The following is a 16989-nucleotide window of genomic DNA, read 5'->3' on the forward strand; positions in this document are numbered from 1 at the left end:
AAGCTAAATATTAGTGATTTTAAATTACTCTGCCTAGAGCAGTTTCTGCTTGGAAGCAAGGCGGTAGGAGGGAAGATGGAGTAGGTGGGGGCGGAGGGGAGGGGAAAAATGACCCAAACATTGTATGCACTATGAATAAACGAAAAAAAAATTATTCTGCCTAGGCATCAATAGATATTAAATGCTTAATGTGTACAATAGGTATGTACAGTATTCAGGATGACAGAAGGCACAAAGATGTAGTTCATGGGGAAAGTCATAAAAATAGTAAAACCCAAAAGTCATTAAGAAGCTACTAAAATCTACCACAGAAGAAAACAAAACATACATTGCATTGGTATTATGTTCAAGAGTAAAATATAGCAGACCTTGAAAAGATGAGGGTTTATAACGAATCACATTTTCAGCAAATGGGCTATGCATTATTTGGATGATAAAGAAAAAGAAAAGAGTACTGAGCCTGGCACCAGTACTCCTAGGTACTCAGGAGGCAGAGTTCAGGAAATTTCTAGCTTGAAGCCGGCCCGGAGAAATAGTTTGCAAGACCTATCTCACAAAAGCTTATAAGAAAAAATGGGCTGGCAGAGGCTGAGTAGCTCAAGTGGTAGGAGTGCCAGCCTACCAAGTGTGAGGCCCTGAGTTTAAACACCAGTGCCCTCAGAAATAAAAATACTTATTAAAATAAATATAAATTTTAATAAATATAAATTAAAATAAATAAAAATGCTTCTTAAGAAAAGTCTTCCTAATAAGTTGTTATATTTTCTAAACAAACAAAAAAGAATCAGCTACCTACTTGGAGATGGGTTTGTATAAAATAAATCAGTCTCAAAGGAGAGGCATTTAGGCTTCCTCCTTGTATGCTTATAACTTCATGATATGCTTCTTAAGGAAAACTTCCAGATAGTTGAAATTATGAATGTTAAGTTTGAGAATAACAAGGTGGGATTTACATCATATAGCCCCAGTCTTTAAGATATTTACAGTGTAGCAAAATTTTATTTTAAAGGCAAATGTGTCTTTATAACCAAATCATTAAGTAGGTTAAATCTTGATTTCAGTTTTGTTTGGTTGACTTTACCACACTGCGTGTCATGTTGATTCTTTTTCTTCTTTATAAAATATTCATTTTTATTCATTTACTCATGTGCATACATTGTTTGGGCCACTTCTCCCTCCTGCCCTTGGCCCCCTCGCTCTTCCTGCCACCTCCCTTGCTTCCAGGCAGAACGTGTTGATTCTTAATCTTCTCTTTTGCTCTACCAGATTTGATACTGGCTTTTTACATACGTTATTTGAACTGAGCGTGTTGGTCCATGCCTATAACCCCAGAACTTGGGAGACTGGGACATGAGGCATCTTGGTTTAAGGTCAACCTAAGCAATTAAGCAAGTCCCTGTCTCAAAAAAATAAAAAGATTGCATTGCATTATTCAAAGAGTGACTCCTATAATTTATAAAGGGTCATTTGTGCTATGAACATGTGTGGGGATTTGACTGTGGGGGGAGAGGAGTATACCTTTTTGCTGTATTAATTCCATAAAGGAAAGTAGAACCTTTTAATAGGAAATACTTTAAGGAAAGAGAAGAAGCCTGAAAATAACTTATAAAATAAGTCAGCTCTCCTTTGAGGCTGACTTATTTTATACCCATACAGTAGCTATCTGATTTTTATTTATTTGTTTAGAAAATGTAACAACTTATGGAAGACCTTTCTGAAGAAATGTATAAACATTATTATTTTTTTTTTCTGCTGCTAAGATTAAAGGACTTTAGAGACCTGGAGAGTGTGCTGTAGTGAGTCATACAATCTGAGCTGTAGGTTTTACACTTACCTCTGCATTGGTGCAAACCAACACCCTGCCTTCGCCCCAGACGTGTTCTGTCCTGCTGTTCTCTGACTTTGCAGAAGAGAAAAGAGAAAAAGAAAAACATGACATTTTTGTTTGTTTGCAAAAAGGGTAGCTGTACAGGGAGTTTCCTTGTGGTATTTCCACGTATATATGTGTTATGCCCCCAATTGGTTTATCGTTCTTATTATCTACATTCTACTTTAGTCCCTTTCTTATGGTGGTTTCAGCTGGTTTAAGATTTCTGTATTCTTTCTTGTATAGAGAGTATATCACCCATATTCAAGTTCATAGTTTCCTTCTTTTACCTTACCCTCCTGTGCATGACCTCCCCTTAGTGTGCCCAGTGTTTCATATTATTTCTGTGTTTGTATTAGGTCTGTATTCTACATGGGAGAGAACAGGCAGCTTTTGGCCTTCTGAGTCTAACTTAAGATGCTGTTCTCCAGTTCCAACTGTTTACCTGCAGATGACAACATTGCATTCTTCTTTGTGACTGAGTAAATCCCATTGTATATAAATACCACATTTTCCTAATCAGTGGTGGGGCATCTTGGCTGTTTCCATTGCTTAGCTATTGTGAATAGCACTACAGTAAACATGGGTGTGCAGATGTCTTTGTTGTAAGCTGACTCACATTCCTTTGGGTATATCCCTAAGAGTGGTATTCCTGGGTCATATGGCACATCTATTTTTAGTCTGTTTAAGGAGCCGGCATACTATTTTCCATAGTGGTTGCACTAGCTTACGTTCTCACTAGCAGTTTATGAGGGTTCCATTTTCCCCACATCCTTGCCAACATTTGTTGTTTGTGTTCTTGATGGTAGCCATTCTGACAGGGGTGAGCGGGAATCTTAATGTGGTTTTGATTTGCATTTCTGTTATGGCCAGGATGTTGTGTGTTTTTTTCATGTGTTCTTTAGCCATTTGAGCATCTTCCTTTGAAAAGGCTGTGTTCAGTTCATTTGCCCATTTCTTTATTGTGTCATTGATTCTTTGGGACTTTAATTATTTGAGCTCCCTGTATATTCTGGTTATTAGTCCCTTGTCTGATGTATAGCTGGCAAAGATTTTCTCCCATTCTCTGGGTGGCTTCTTCAATTTAGAAGCCATTTCTTTTGTTATGCAGGAGCTTTTTAATTTCATGTAGTCCCATTTGTCAGTTCTTTCTCTTAGTTCTGAGCCTGAGTTCTACCAAGGAAGTTATCGCCTGTGCCTATTGTTTTCAGTGTGTTCTCTGCTCTTTCCTGTCCTGGCTTCAAGGTTTCAGGTCTCACATTAAGGTCCCTAATCCTCTTGAGTTGACACTTGTAAGGGTGACAAACATGAATCTAGTTTCAGTTTTTTGCAGGCAGATATCCAATTTTCCCAGTAACATTTGTTGAAGAGGGTGTCTTGTCTTCTTTGTATGTTTATGATGTCTTTGTCAAAAATTAGGTGGGCAGGCGTAGCTGTGTGGATTCATATCTGGGTCTTCTATTCTGTTCCACTTGTCTTCAATCTGTTTTTATGCCAGGATCATGCTGTTTTTATTGGTATGGCGCTTTGTATAGTTTGAAGTCAGGTATTGTGATACCTCCGGCCTTGCTCTTTTTGCTCTGTATTATCTTGGCTATTTGTGATCTTTTGTGCTTCCAAATGAACTTTAGGGTTGATTTTTGAATCTCCGTGATGTATGTCATTGGGACGTTGATGGGAATTGCGTTGAACGTGTAGATTGCTTTCTGTAGCATAGCCATTTTTACTATGTTGACTCTTCCAATCCATGAGCATGGGAGGTCTTTCAATTTTCTGTAGTCATCCTCGATCTGTTTCTTCAGTGGTTTGTAGTACTCTTTATAGAGGTCATTTACATCCTTTGTTATGGTTATTCCTAGGTATTTGAGATTTTTTTTGGAGACTATTGTAAATGGGATTGTTTTCCTGTATTTTTTCTCGATCTGTTCATTGTTGGCGTATAGAAAGGCTACTGATTTTTGTAAGTTGATTTTGTATTCTTCTACTTTGCTGAAGCTGTTTATGGCATCTAGAAGTTTTTTGGCGGAGTTTTTTGGGTCTTTTAAGTATAAGATCATGTCATGTGTGAAAAGAGATAGTTTGACTTCTTCCTTACCTATTTGTATTCGTTTTATTTCTTCTTCCTGTCTTATTGCTCTGGGTAGGAATTCCGAGACTATGTTGACTAGGAATGGAGAGGGTGGGAACCCTTGGGGCATTCCTGACTTTAGAGTTTTTCCCCATTAAGTATGATGTTGGCTATAGGTTTGTCATATATAGCCTTTATTATGTTGATGTACGTTCCTTCTATTCCTAGTTTCAACAGAACTTTTATCGAAGGCTTTTTCTGAATCTGTTGAGATGATCAAGTGGTTTTTGTCTTTGCTTCTGTTAATAAGGTGTATTTCACATTTAATGATTTTCTTATTTGAGCCATCCTTGCATCTCTGGAAGGAAGCTGACTTGGCCATGGTCTATGATCTTTTTTATATGCTTTTGAAATCGGTGTGCCATTATTTTATTGAGGATTTTTCCATCTATGTTCAATAATGAGATTGGCTAGTAATTCTCTTTTTTTGTTGCCAAAAAGTTTGTTTAAATAATTGTTTAATTTTTATTGTTTACCTAAGAATAGTAAAAATAGTGACTTAATATCATTTAATTCTTGAATTCAACTTGCTGTGTTATTCTTAAATAAATTTTTAAAGTGGTTTGCTTGAGCCAGGAAAATTAATAAGGTGGTTACATTGCATTTGGGTTGTGTGTCTCAAAAATCTTTTAATTTGGAGTAATATTCTTCCCTATCCCTTTTTTTCTTTCTTCCTTTTTCATGCCATTGACTTGAAGAAACTAGGTCAGTTGTCTTGTAGAGTGTCCCACCTTCTATACTTGTTGCTCATGTAGCTTACTGATTAGAGTGAGGCTAAAATAGGTTTCAGTATCTATAATTTGCTGGGTTATTAGTGATGAGTTACGTGACTTTGACTTAAAACGTTTTGGATGCTAACTTTTCTTAAAGGGAAATTGTAAGGGTAGTAGTCCTGAGGCTAAAAATCTTTGAAACATTTGAAATGCTAAAAGAAATGAAACTTAATCTAATGGTTTGCTTTTTACACAAGGCGTTAAGTCTGTGCTTCTTAGTTAAAGTCACTAAGCAGTCACTGGGTGGCACTGTTTCTTCTTGTTTAGAAATAGAAAAAGCTGCAAGCATTTGAGGTTTTCATGAGGCAGTACTTAGAGTGTTTTATTAAAAAGCTTATTTGCGTATTGTCTCACTGAATATTTCTTTTTCCCCCACATTTTTAGAACAAGATGTGGAAAATACGTTTATTCCTCCTACTTGCTTTCTTCATTATTTTCTCTTCTCCACCTGAACCTTTTATAAGCATACATCAGTTGATGTTTTGTGGAACAGAGAAAGGTTATGCATAGCTTGTGGATATGCAGTAGTTGCCAGTGGTTTTTTCCTTTATATCTGTCTCCCTCCTTTTTCAGTTGGACTGAAAGGTGTTAAAGAAAAAACTTATTCAAACACTTGTCAAAGATAGGCTGCATTTAGAAGATACTACTACAGTGGGGTTTTGTAGTAGGGGAGAGAGATTGGGCACAACTCTGAATACAATGAAATGTGGCAATTTATAGCCAAGGAGCTGAGGATGTGGGAGTTGTGAGTTGTGGGAGGTGTTAGTAGCTGGAAAGTAACTAAGAGGAAACATCAGAGGTGGAAAGAGCCAGTTTCTGGCCAAATCAACCTAACAGAATTCTTGCTGAAGGCAGGCCAGTATGATCAGACATCTCTGGGAGATTGTGGAGGTGAGGAACCTGATCAGATGTCTGTGATGGTGGTGATGGCGGCAGTGGGGTGGCAGGGTGTGGGGGGAGGTGTGGTGTGTGAGTGTCTATACTCACATATTAAGGTTCTTTCTAAAATCGGGTGATACGGCAATAGTCAGGGAAGTCTGTGAGTCGCAGGCCAGTTAGGAATCCTATTTAGAAGCATGTAACTAAACTTTATTTGCTAGTTACTGAATTAAGAGGCATTTGAATAAAGAGGGCAGTAATGCAGGTTCTGGTTCTGAGCGCCTTTCCTGTGTTCAACCCTTGTCTTTCCTCTTATTAATTGTGCTGTTTGCTCTTGGACAAGTGACTTAACCTCTTTATGCCTCAATTTTCTTTTCTTTTCTTTTTTGGTTTGTTTTTTTCTTTTGAGTAGAATTTCACTATGTAATCCAGGCTGGCTTGAAACTCATGATCTCCTGCTTCTGCCTTCCCAGTGCTGGGATTATGCACATGCACTACCTTGTCCAGCTCAGTTTTCTTTTTTGAGGCAGGGTCTTAGCTGTATTTCCAAGGCTGGCCTTCCATTTTCAGTCCTCTTGCTTCCACCTCTCAAATGGTAGAACTACAGGCATGTGTCATTCATTATTCCTGGCAGTCCCTCAGCTTTCTTAATGTAAAAGGGAAACAATAATAATACTTACTTTTTTTTTTCAGATTGTGATGATTGAATAAACTGATTTGGGTAAAGACTAAGAGTAGTGTTATACAGAGTACGGTTCAATAAATGTCTACTATTACTCTGTTAATGTTATTTATTGTATGTCATCTTTACGTAAATACTTTTTATTTTATTTTACATTTTTGTGTTTTTGGAGGTCAACCTGGAACCTATAGTATGCTAGGCAACTGCTCTATTGGTGAGCTACATTCCAAGAGTAAAAATACCTTTTTTTTTTTTTTTTTTGGTGTACTGGAGATTGAACTCAGGGTCTCATGCTTGCTAAGTAGGCACTCTACCACTTGAGCCATGCCTCCAGGCCTCCAAAAATAAAATACCTTTTAAAAGAATTCGAGTGACTTCATATAACACTGACACCATTTCTGTTGTTTCTAAAACAAACCTTTTGAGCAGTTTTAATAGAATCAGAGTGTAAAAATTAATGTTAAACAAGCAGTCATGAGGAGGAGGAGACGCAAAGAAGGGCTAGAAATGATTCAAGTTGTCATTTGTTGGAAGCAAGGGACTGATTTTAGAATAAAACCTTTTTTTGTGGTCTTGAAATTTGGACATGGCATCCTTTGGGTTATATTTTACTTACTGCATAAAGGCAAATACAAAATGGATCTAAAAATTACAGCCAGTGCTATAGATTTCACTGATTTTTGGTTGAATTGTTTGCTTTAATAATAAATGATACTTTGGTTTAAAATTTAACTTTAGAGCTTTAGTAGAATTCTCACCTCTTTTTTCCCTCTCAATCCTACTGTTCCTATTTTGTTCAGGTTCTTCTGGCTGACAAAATGTTTTTGTAATAATTCATGTTTGAGAAAGTATAGGATAATATATGTTATATAGTAAGTGTAATAAAGATACAATGATGGGCTTTTCCAATTCTGGACACACTTTAGCCACTTAAAGGGCTTGGTTTACTAAGAAAAATATTAATTTTGTTTGAAGTTTTAGCTTACACATTTTATGAAGTAATGCCTTTTTTTTTCTTCTTTAGATTATTCCCTTCTGATTAGGTGGAATATATGATTCTCATTACTTTGCATTAGTTCCAGAGAAGATGTCACTTTTAGCCTATAACTTTTTATACTGTCACTTGTGCTATAATACTGTATTGATAGAATGATCATGATGATATTTTGGCTGTAATTACTCTTTAAAATTATGCATGTATATTTGAGAATATACAACAGTGGCTTAATAAGTAGTCATTGGCCCAGTCGTCAAGTATGCACACAAGGCAAAGGAGGGCCAAGCCTAGTCCTGGCTGAATTAGCTGGTAAAGCTCCAGTGAGCCGCTTTTAGATTCAGGTAGTTTTTTACTTAATTTGCACAGAGAAAGGAAGGTAGCCAGAGGTACCAGCTTCCTGTGGTCCTTGTTTTCTATTCAGAAAGAATGACACTGAAACAAAAGAGATGGATTTTTCCAATGTAGTTATGGGATACCCCATTGTTGAGAAGCTAATTCTAGAATGCAGCTAAATAGTTTTATATTCTGCAGCTGTGTTTTTAAGGGGAGCGAAGCAGAAACCTTTATACCTTCTGATTATGTAAGAGCTGCTGAGAAGTTATCTGATTACTGTCTTAACAGAAGAGATGTGGAGGTGAATGGAGGTAGTTTTGTGGTAGTGTCTTACCAGCCTTCCATTCTTTTGTGTTTTCCAAAACTCTTGAGTAGCTAAGGTGAAAGCCTTTGTCTCTGTGTCCTATGTGGTGATATGTAAGGTTACAGAGGGAAGTAGAGAAGCTGCTTCTCTAAACTTATAGCACAGGCCATCGAAAATACTAAATTAAAGTAACAAAAATGAAATTTGAGTTTTTCATAGAAAAATTTATGTTGACTGGATTACATCTCTGACTGATTTCTGATGCCTAATCTACAAATACATTGTTTAGTCAAAATGATATACTTACATAGTCTTGAATAAGGAAAACTATTCTAAAGTACTGTAATCATTACCACTCCAATATACTTTTGTCCAATTTTTATTGAAAGTACGTGGCCAGTAGGTTCAGCTGGATTGCGACAAGATCTTTTGAAAAAACACTGAAGATACCGTGGGTTTTTGCTTTACATTTGGAGGCACAGGCTTGCTACATTCTCAGTGTGAGAGTCAGGTGTACTTTTGTGATTCTAGGGATTAAACCGAGGGCCTCATGCATTCCAGGCGAGTGCTATAACCACTTGAGCACACCCCAGTCCAAGAGTCAGGTTTTTAAACACTGGTACACATTAGGACCACAGCCTCAGAAACCATATGTGTTTGCCTGTTCTTAGCCTTAAATACCCAAAGGTCATATAGACAGAACTGGAGGAACACAGAGAGTTTGACTACTTTTTATAGCACAGTATAGCGTATTGGTTGATCTGACATACTGCGTGACATCCATAAATCATTTTTTTTTTTTAAAAATTGGATTGCAGTCTATTAGTGGGGGCAAAAAAAGTAAAAATAGAACATACCAGACTGCAATGCAGACATTAGGGTAAGTGTTGTTTTAAGAAACTAATACTTCCTATGACATGTATGTAAACTTCCAAACCTGTAGAAAGAAACTAATACTTTAGGGGTGTGTGTGTGTGTGTGTGTGTGTGTGTGTGTTAAAGTGATAGCAAGTGTAAACTATACTTGGTAATTGTGCATTTTGGCTAAAAATATTTGCTACTATGCCATAGATATTGTGACTATTTCAGATCTCACAGAAAATGTGTGCTTAAAATGTTTTGTTTTGTAGTTCTGATTTGTAGTTGAACACATTTCTTTGCAGTTAGCTTCTGGAATTTATACGTTTGCCTGCTCTCTGTGGAATCACCATACAGACACATTCCTGCAACAATTTTCTTCTGGCAATGAAGCTGCATTTCTAAGTTCACTAGAACGAACTCTACTATCATTAAAAGGTACTATTAAGTTTGATATATTGATGTTTGAAATGGCATACCTCAGAAAAGTCACCATCTTCTGGATGGATTCCTTTTCCTGACTGCAGTGGAAAAATAAGCACCTAATTTCTCCCAGGAATACAAAGGCTTATTGGTCTTTGGTTTTCTTTTGTGAAAATAACTTTTCCTCTACCCTGACCTAACTTATGAAAGCATCTAGTCAGTTGAAGTAGATAACTTACATTCATGTTACTGTGGCCTCTTGCCTCTGAATATATTCCTTGCATGTACCTTCAATATTTGTTTGTACGTTTTATTATTCTGGCCCTTAAACTTATCATTTGTCTTGCTAACTTCCCTAAAGTCTTGAGGCTTGGTTGAGTTTGGGTTTCTAGTCCTCTTTTCCCTAGGAAAGTTAATCTTTCACATTTGTGCCTCGGGTTTACCTGGCTTTTAGGAGATGCTTAGAGGGATGATAATCTTAGCCTTTGCCTTCTTACACTCTGCTTATGAGCATTCCTGAAGTATAATTTCCATTTCACTTTCCATGAGCTGAGTCAATTATCTTGATGAATATATTCTGAGGTTCCTTGACCTCCTACAACACCCGTTTGTCTCATTCTCCTTGTCTTCCAGTCTCTCTCCTGGCACCAGTTCTGGTTGCTAAGACTCTTAGTTTTTTCTTTTGTTGTTTTTGTAGTTATTTTGTTGTTACTGTTTTATCTCATAGGACCTGTTTCTTAGTACAACTCACTGTGCATTCTTCTCAGTTTCATTTATAAACTGTTTTATCGTGCTCACCTTCATACCTTGGAATCCTACCATGTACTCTTGGCACAACCCTATCACTTGGATTGACCAGACAGAGGGAGGTACAACCCCCAAACTTTGAGCACATTTTGGCAAAGTCTGTAAACAAATACGGAATGATTTTAACTGACTGTTGATAAATAAAATTCATTACACTGGTGGCTATACAAGTGAGCAGAGATGATGTTGTCACCACCTTTTTTGGATGGGGCGTGGATTGAACCCAGGCCTCCCACATGCAAGGCCAGTGCTCTAACACTTGAGCCATTCCCTCAGCCCCCACCTTTTTTTTTTTTTTTTTTTTTGAGAGAGAGCCTTGTTAACTTTGCCCAGGCTGACCTTGAACTCACAAGCCACCTGCCTTGCCTACCAAATAGCTGGGGTTACAGGTATGTATTACCACAGCTGGCTTGTCACCATCTTTTGAGGAAGGAATTAAAAGGCCTTGGAGTGAAATGGTTTCACAGAAAGAATTAGGAGAAGTTAACATAAGTCTGGGTATAGATGACTTTGTAGATTATACAGTATTTAATGATTTTTGGAGTTCTTTTGATTAGAGGGTTTTCTTGCCCTCCTGATTTCAAAATCGAACTTTTGAGCCAGAGGAATGTAGCTCTAACTCTTTCTTAGCCTGCTTTATGCTTTTCACTACCTCCTCATCTCAAGGCCTTGAGCATACATGAGCTTTATAAAGCAAACCGTCATAGAAAATATTATTCTTGTAAATTTCTGTCTTAAATGAAGAAATAAGTGGGACCACGATTCTTGTTACATGTGATCTCTGTCTGAATTTACAATAAGTGCATTTAGTATCTTTTAGACATCATGCATTCATTATTTCATTCAACAACTTTGTAGGTATTTGATCCTGAGGAGACACATGTAATAAAATGGACACACATACATGTATAATGACATCCATGATAGCAGCTTTACAGGCTTATGGTAACTGATGACAGGGTCAGAAAAGACTTGTCAGAGAAAGTGATATTTCAGCTACAATCTTAAAGGAAAAGTAGACATTAACTAGCAATGAAGGAGAAAGAAAGGACCTTCCAGGTAGTATGGACATAGTAACACCTGAGTTGCATATAATTGATGTTTTTTATATTGGTAGAAGGTCTTGTAGATAGTCATATTCTAAACTTCATTTTAATGCAGTCTTTAGGCTTCACCTCATGAACATTATCTAAAGGATAATTCTTTAGCTATATAGATAGCAATGCTTATTTAATAAAGTGGCTTTAAATCCTTGGCTCCTGTTCTTATCCTTATCATTGCAAAATTGTAGTGTTATATGTATTTATATTATTCAGTCCTTTAGTAAAGTCTATGAGATAGGATTGTTAACCACATTTATAGATAAAGAAAGTGAAATCTAGAAAATTTGCACAATTTATATGGTTATAGAATAGACATTGAAGAAAGGATTTAAATCTAACACATCTGACTTTAGATGTGTTAGTCCACTTGTCTCTCTGTGCACACTAGTTTCTCAGAGTTACTTATAAGATGTGATGCTTATAGTTGAGCACTGTAGTCTATTACAGATTTGGAAATAGAGTTTAATTCTTATATCCTTTTTAGGGAGATACTATGTTTCTATGTAGCCTAAAACCGAATGAAAGTTTTTTTTTTTTTTTTAATTTAAATCATATCTTAAGGCTTGTAGAAGAGATTACCTCAATTTCAGTTATTGCAAGTAAGAAGTACTAACAGTTAATGAAATTAAGCTTTTGTGAGTCACAAGAACTGGCCTTTGTTCCATCTTTCCCACTAAGTGCCCAACCAAATGGCCAGGGGTCAGTTCTTTTTTTTTTTTTTTTTTTTTTAATTAAATGAGAGAGTAGGAAGTCAAATTAACCTTGAAACTTGATTAGATTTTGTGATTCAGAGTCTATTATAATGGTGATTTTAGTGGGATAAAAGCTGAAAGATAAGATTCACATAAAGCTTCCTTTTACTTTTCAGTGCTGCGTAAGTTAACTGTTTATGGATTTGTGGAACCTCATAAGAATATGGAGGTGATGGTAAGTGATAGAAGTAATTTCTTCCTTGTGACTTGGGGACAGTGTTTGATATTCTCCTGAATGTTTTAAACTGTATTCTTTTTATCGTGAATTTGTTTAAAACAGTTCTTGGTAAGTGACCGTCTAGTTTTTTACCATTTTGCCTGTGTTATAATCAATTTTTAGATTTCTGATGTTTTGACTACATCAAAGTGACTTTTGTACAAAGGAGAGGAAATAGGCCCAGGATAGTTCTCAACATGCCTTGTTACATTTATAATGTTAATTTGAATTGAAATGAAAATGAATTCCTGTGAATTGAATGCTATTTTAACATTATCTAAACATTGTATTAGTATTTATAGCCTAAATGTTTTCCCTATTTAAAAGTGAAAATTTCCCTTTGATCATGACATTAATATATCTTGTTTACAATGAATTTGAAGAATAAATATAGGGGCTGGGGATGTAGCTCAGTATAGGGTGCTTCCTCTAGGCTGTGTGAGGCCCTGGGTTTGACCTCCAGCACAACAATAACAGCAAAAAGGAAAAAAAGAAGAAAACAGAAAAAAAAAAATCACAGACACATAGGAGGAAAAAACCTTAGATAAACCCGTACAAGTTGTGATGTATACACTGTTGTTATATGATGATCTACTATTCCAAGATGCATTTCCCCCCTTAAAAGAAGTGAGATTTGTACATATTCTGATGTGTATCTTCATAATGAATTTCTTTCAGCTGAGATACTGCTTCCCATGAATTTACTTTGGAGACTGTAAGAATCAAAGAAAAATACATCTAATTGCATCTTTTGACATCCCTTAAGGGAGATTTGACCAGAGCCACTTTTTTTAAAAGAAATATTTAACATATTTTATGTATTGGTAGAATTTCAATTAAAGTGATGGTTGTGTTTTAAACCCACTAATAAATTATATATATATGTATATATGTATGTGTGTGTATATATATCTATATCTATATATATAGATATATATAAAATCATTTGTTTCATAAGAATGTACATGCTTATTTTTTAAAAGTTTACAAAAAAGAATTCAAAAACATTTATAATTTTACTACTCAGAGGTATTTCTAAAATTTATAAGTATCCTTTAAGACATTTTCCCCATGTATTCTCTTTTCCTCAGTTTTATATAAATGGGACCATATTTACATGCTGCTTCCTTACCCACTTGAAAAAAGTAGTTTTTTTTTTTAATTAAGCATGTTAATATTGTTATGTCATGTTTTTTAATGATTGTATGGTATGTTTGTATGATTACTGTCAGACTCTTTTTAATTGATAAATTAACATAGTATTCTTATAATTTTGTTGGCTAATTCTCTATTGATACATTAGTATGTTTTCAGTTTTTAATCATTGAGAAAAGGTACTGGAACCAATATTTAGTGCCTGTGTCAGATACTTAGCAAGTTATATGTTTAGGATACATTCCTAGAAATGTAAATGTTGACTTAATGTATACCCACAATTACAAAATTGATACAGATAACGAAGCTGCTGGAAGATATGTAAAAAAGATACATCAGCCTCAGTTTTAAACATTGATACATTTTAATGGCTCTACTGCTGGCAAAGATTTTCTAGAAACCAATTGGGCATATCCTCACTACAACGTAAGTTCCATGAAGGCAGGGACTTTGCTTTATTCATTGTTCACTCCAGAGCTTGGAACAATCTTTCCTACATAATAGGCTTAGGAGTTATCTACGGAATGAACGCGTATATGTCAGAAAGTACATGTAGCATGTGTAATATGACTTTCTCCTAAAGTGACATTAGGAGATTGTGTTTGTCTTTTTTTCCCCCAGAGAAAGCAGATTGATTTGAATTATATTCTTATAAGGTAGAATAGTGGTTTTCAGTGGATACTTTCACAATCTTGTAAGCTATTTTCTTTTTCTTGAATTCTGTTTTGAGTCTGTTCTCTGTCTCTGAAATTATATGCCAGCCTTTGCTGTTGTATATGTCTTATTGTATTAGTAAAGATACATTGACCAGTAGAAGTTAAGTACTTTTCAAGTAATATAAAGATCTTAAAAATAACAGAATTTAAAAGCTGCTGCAGAGCTTATATAGTATTGAGATTTTTCGCTCAGGAGGCAGTCCCATTTGCATCTTAAAGATGGCCGTTCTCTGATAGTGTGGACTTGGGTTATTTACTTATCCTGTTTGATACTCATTTTCCTTTTTGGCAATATGGAGGTGAGATAATAGTCCAACCTCATGGTATGTTGTGAGGATTAAGAGAGATAATGATTTTTATAATGAGCTTGGCAAGTAAAGCGCTCTGGGAATTACAGTTTAATGGTTATTTTAATTTGAGTTTTTGTTCTATTATTACTGTGAAGCCTTAGTTAAATTACTTTGTTTGGACTACAGATTAGTCAGCAGTCTATAATTCTATACATTCTCTGGATGGACTTATTAAAATTGATGGTCTCTATGATTTTTTACTTTGTTTGGAGAGTGCTGACTGATACAGTTGTTCTATTTTGAAAAAAAAGACCACCCAGTAACATTCTTCTGGCTTATGGTTACCATAGGGGACCATTGGACCCCTCTATAGATTTAAGATGCATATTGGGACCTTAGTGATCTTATGTTTTTGAACCTTTTTGCTGTTTCATTATTCTAGAAATTATCACGATGTTATTGTCAATTATTCCTCCAAAGACAAAAATAATAGGAAAGTGGGAGAATGATGGAATTGCCAAAAGCATGATGCAATCAATAGTGAAATTAATTGTTTTTTGTAGTTTACTTGTGCTGCCCATTGTATTGCATCGTGTTCCAAGAAGTTTTTTTTTTTTCTTTTATTATTCATATGTGCATACAAGGCTTGGTTCATTTCTCCCCTCTGCCCCCACCCCCTCCCTTACCACCCACTCCGCCCCCTCCCTCTCCCGCCCACCCCCTCAATACCCAGCAGAAACTATTTTGCCCTTATCTCTAATTTTGTTGTAGAGAGAGTATAAGTAATAATAGGAAGGAACAAGGGTTTTTGCTGGTTGAGATAAGGATAGCTATACAGGGCATTGACTCACATTGATTTCCTGTGCGTGGGTGTTACCTTCTAGGTTAATTCTTTTTGATCTAACCTTTTCTCTAGTTCCTGGTCCCCTTTTCCTATTGGCCTCAGTTGCTTTTAAGGTATCTGCTTTAGTTTCTCTGTGTTAAGGGCAACAAATGCTAGCTAATTTTTTAGGTGTCCTACCTATCCTCACCCCTGCCTTGTGTGCTCTCGCTTTTATCATGTGCTCAAAGTCCAGTCCCCTTGTTGTGTTTGCCCTTGATCTAATGTCCACATATGAGGGAGAACATACGATTTTTGGTCTTTTGGGCCAGGTTAACCTCACTCAGAATGATGTTCTCCAATTCCATCCATTTACCAGCGAATGATAGCATTTCGTTCTTCTTCATGGCTGCATAAAATTCCATTGTGTATAGATACCACATTTTCTTAATCCATTCGTCAGTGGTGGGGCATCTTGGCTGTTTTAACACAGATGGAAAACACCATTCCTTTAATCTACTCTTAGCTTTTATTTAACATAGTTGAGAATTCAGAATTTTTCGTTTCCTCGCTGAAATGGCAAAGAGAAGAAAATTGACAGAGGAACTGTTCCCTACATTTTAGATGACTCAGAGGTTGGATGTTCCAGACTGAGAGCAGCGCCCTAGACAGATGATAGTGAAATTGATCGTCTATGTAAAATCCCAGATCATAAGTCTTCAGATGATGATATCCTAGTTGAATTTTCTCAAACTCAAGGAGTGATGAATTAACAGTGTATTTCTAAGGACAAAGAGGAGATGAGGCATTCTAGAGTTAATCGTTCCTTAGAAAGGACCTTTATCGTCCAATACTTTTTTACAAATCCACCGTATCCCATTTGCTGAAAGAGCATGTAACATCTTTTAGGATGTTTATACACCCAAGGTAAACTTATTTACCCAAAAAAGTTGCTATGTATATGTTCTTACTAAGTTTTTGTTTTCTATTGTCCCTTCATATTTACTTACTTCTGTAAATTACTCATAACATGTCTTAACACATATTTTAAAAAAAAAAGGATCTATTAGACCAAGCTGGTTCCTGGTATGTAAGGGCCAATGTGTCTAATGCTTGAAGTTTAAGAACCTGTGGTTTAAACGGCTGGTGCCAAGGGCTGGGCACCCTGTATCATGTGTGTAACTCCAGCTATTTGAGAGGTGGAAGAGATTGTGAAGATGGTGGTTCTAGGTTGGCCCATACAAAAAGTTAGATCCTTCTCAACAAAAAACTAGGCATGATAGTGCAGGTTTGTAATTCTAGCTACGTAGGAGGTGCAAGTAGGAGGATCAGAGTCCAGGTCAACCCAGGGAACAACAGCAAGTAGTATCAGAAAAACAGCTAAAGTACAGAAGGCTGGGGATATGGCTCAAGTGGTAGAGCCTAGGAATCAGGAGGCCCTGAGTTCTAACCCTAGTGCTGCAAAATAAATAAGTGGTACCAATTACTCATTTACTGAGTACTTCTTATTATTAAATGTTCTTCCTGGATTCTGGATTAGAGTAGTTAACAAAGTTGTAGCTGTTAAGGAGCTTACATTCTAGTGTGTGGAGCCAGATAATATATAGACAAACAGTATGTCAAAAGGTAAGGCCGTGAAAAAAAATTAAACAGATTGAAGAATTGAGAGTGCTTAGTGGCATCATAGAATAATTAATGAATAATTTAAAATTATTGCACTGTGATTTATGTAATTGAAATGAGATACTGAAGAGTAAAGTATACTTTTCATATAAGTATAGTATCTATAGTTATTTTCTTGTGGAAGATGGGTTTATAATAATGAATTATTGTTGGGTGTGATGGTGCACACCTGTAATCATAGATGCTTGGGATGCTGAGGCAGC

At 36.0% G+C, this 16989-nt stretch overlaps 1 protein-coding gene across 3 annotated transcripts in view; it reads left to right on the top strand.

Annotated features, from left to right (window-relative positions):
- The window catches only part of LOC109696667 (importin-11-like), a 53842-nt gene extending 38927 nt beyond the window's left edge, over positions 1-14915 (top strand). Inside the window, exons 6-8 of one of the 3 annotated variants that reach the window (XM_074077420.1) lie at positions 9126-9258; positions 12022-12080; positions 13576-14915. In XM_074077420.1, the coding sequence (XP_073933521.1) occupies positions 9126-9258; positions 12022-12080; positions 13576-13602 (219 nt within the window). In that variant the 3' untranslated portion in view covers positions 13603-14915. Of the gene's footprint in view, positions 1-9125; positions 9259-12021; positions 12081-12800; positions 13002-13575 lie in introns of those variants that run through there. The other 2 variants (XM_074077421.1, XM_074077422.1) reach the window with 2 other exon arrangements.
- Positions 14916-16989: the final 2074 nt, after the last annotated feature.

The sequence above is a fragment of the Castor canadensis genome, chromosome 6, assembly GCF_047511655.1.
Source record: "Castor canadensis chromosome 6, mCasCan1.hap1v2, whole genome shotgun sequence".
Classification (NCBI taxonomy): domain Eukaryota; kingdom Metazoa; phylum Chordata; class Mammalia; order Rodentia; family Castoridae; genus Castor; species Castor canadensis.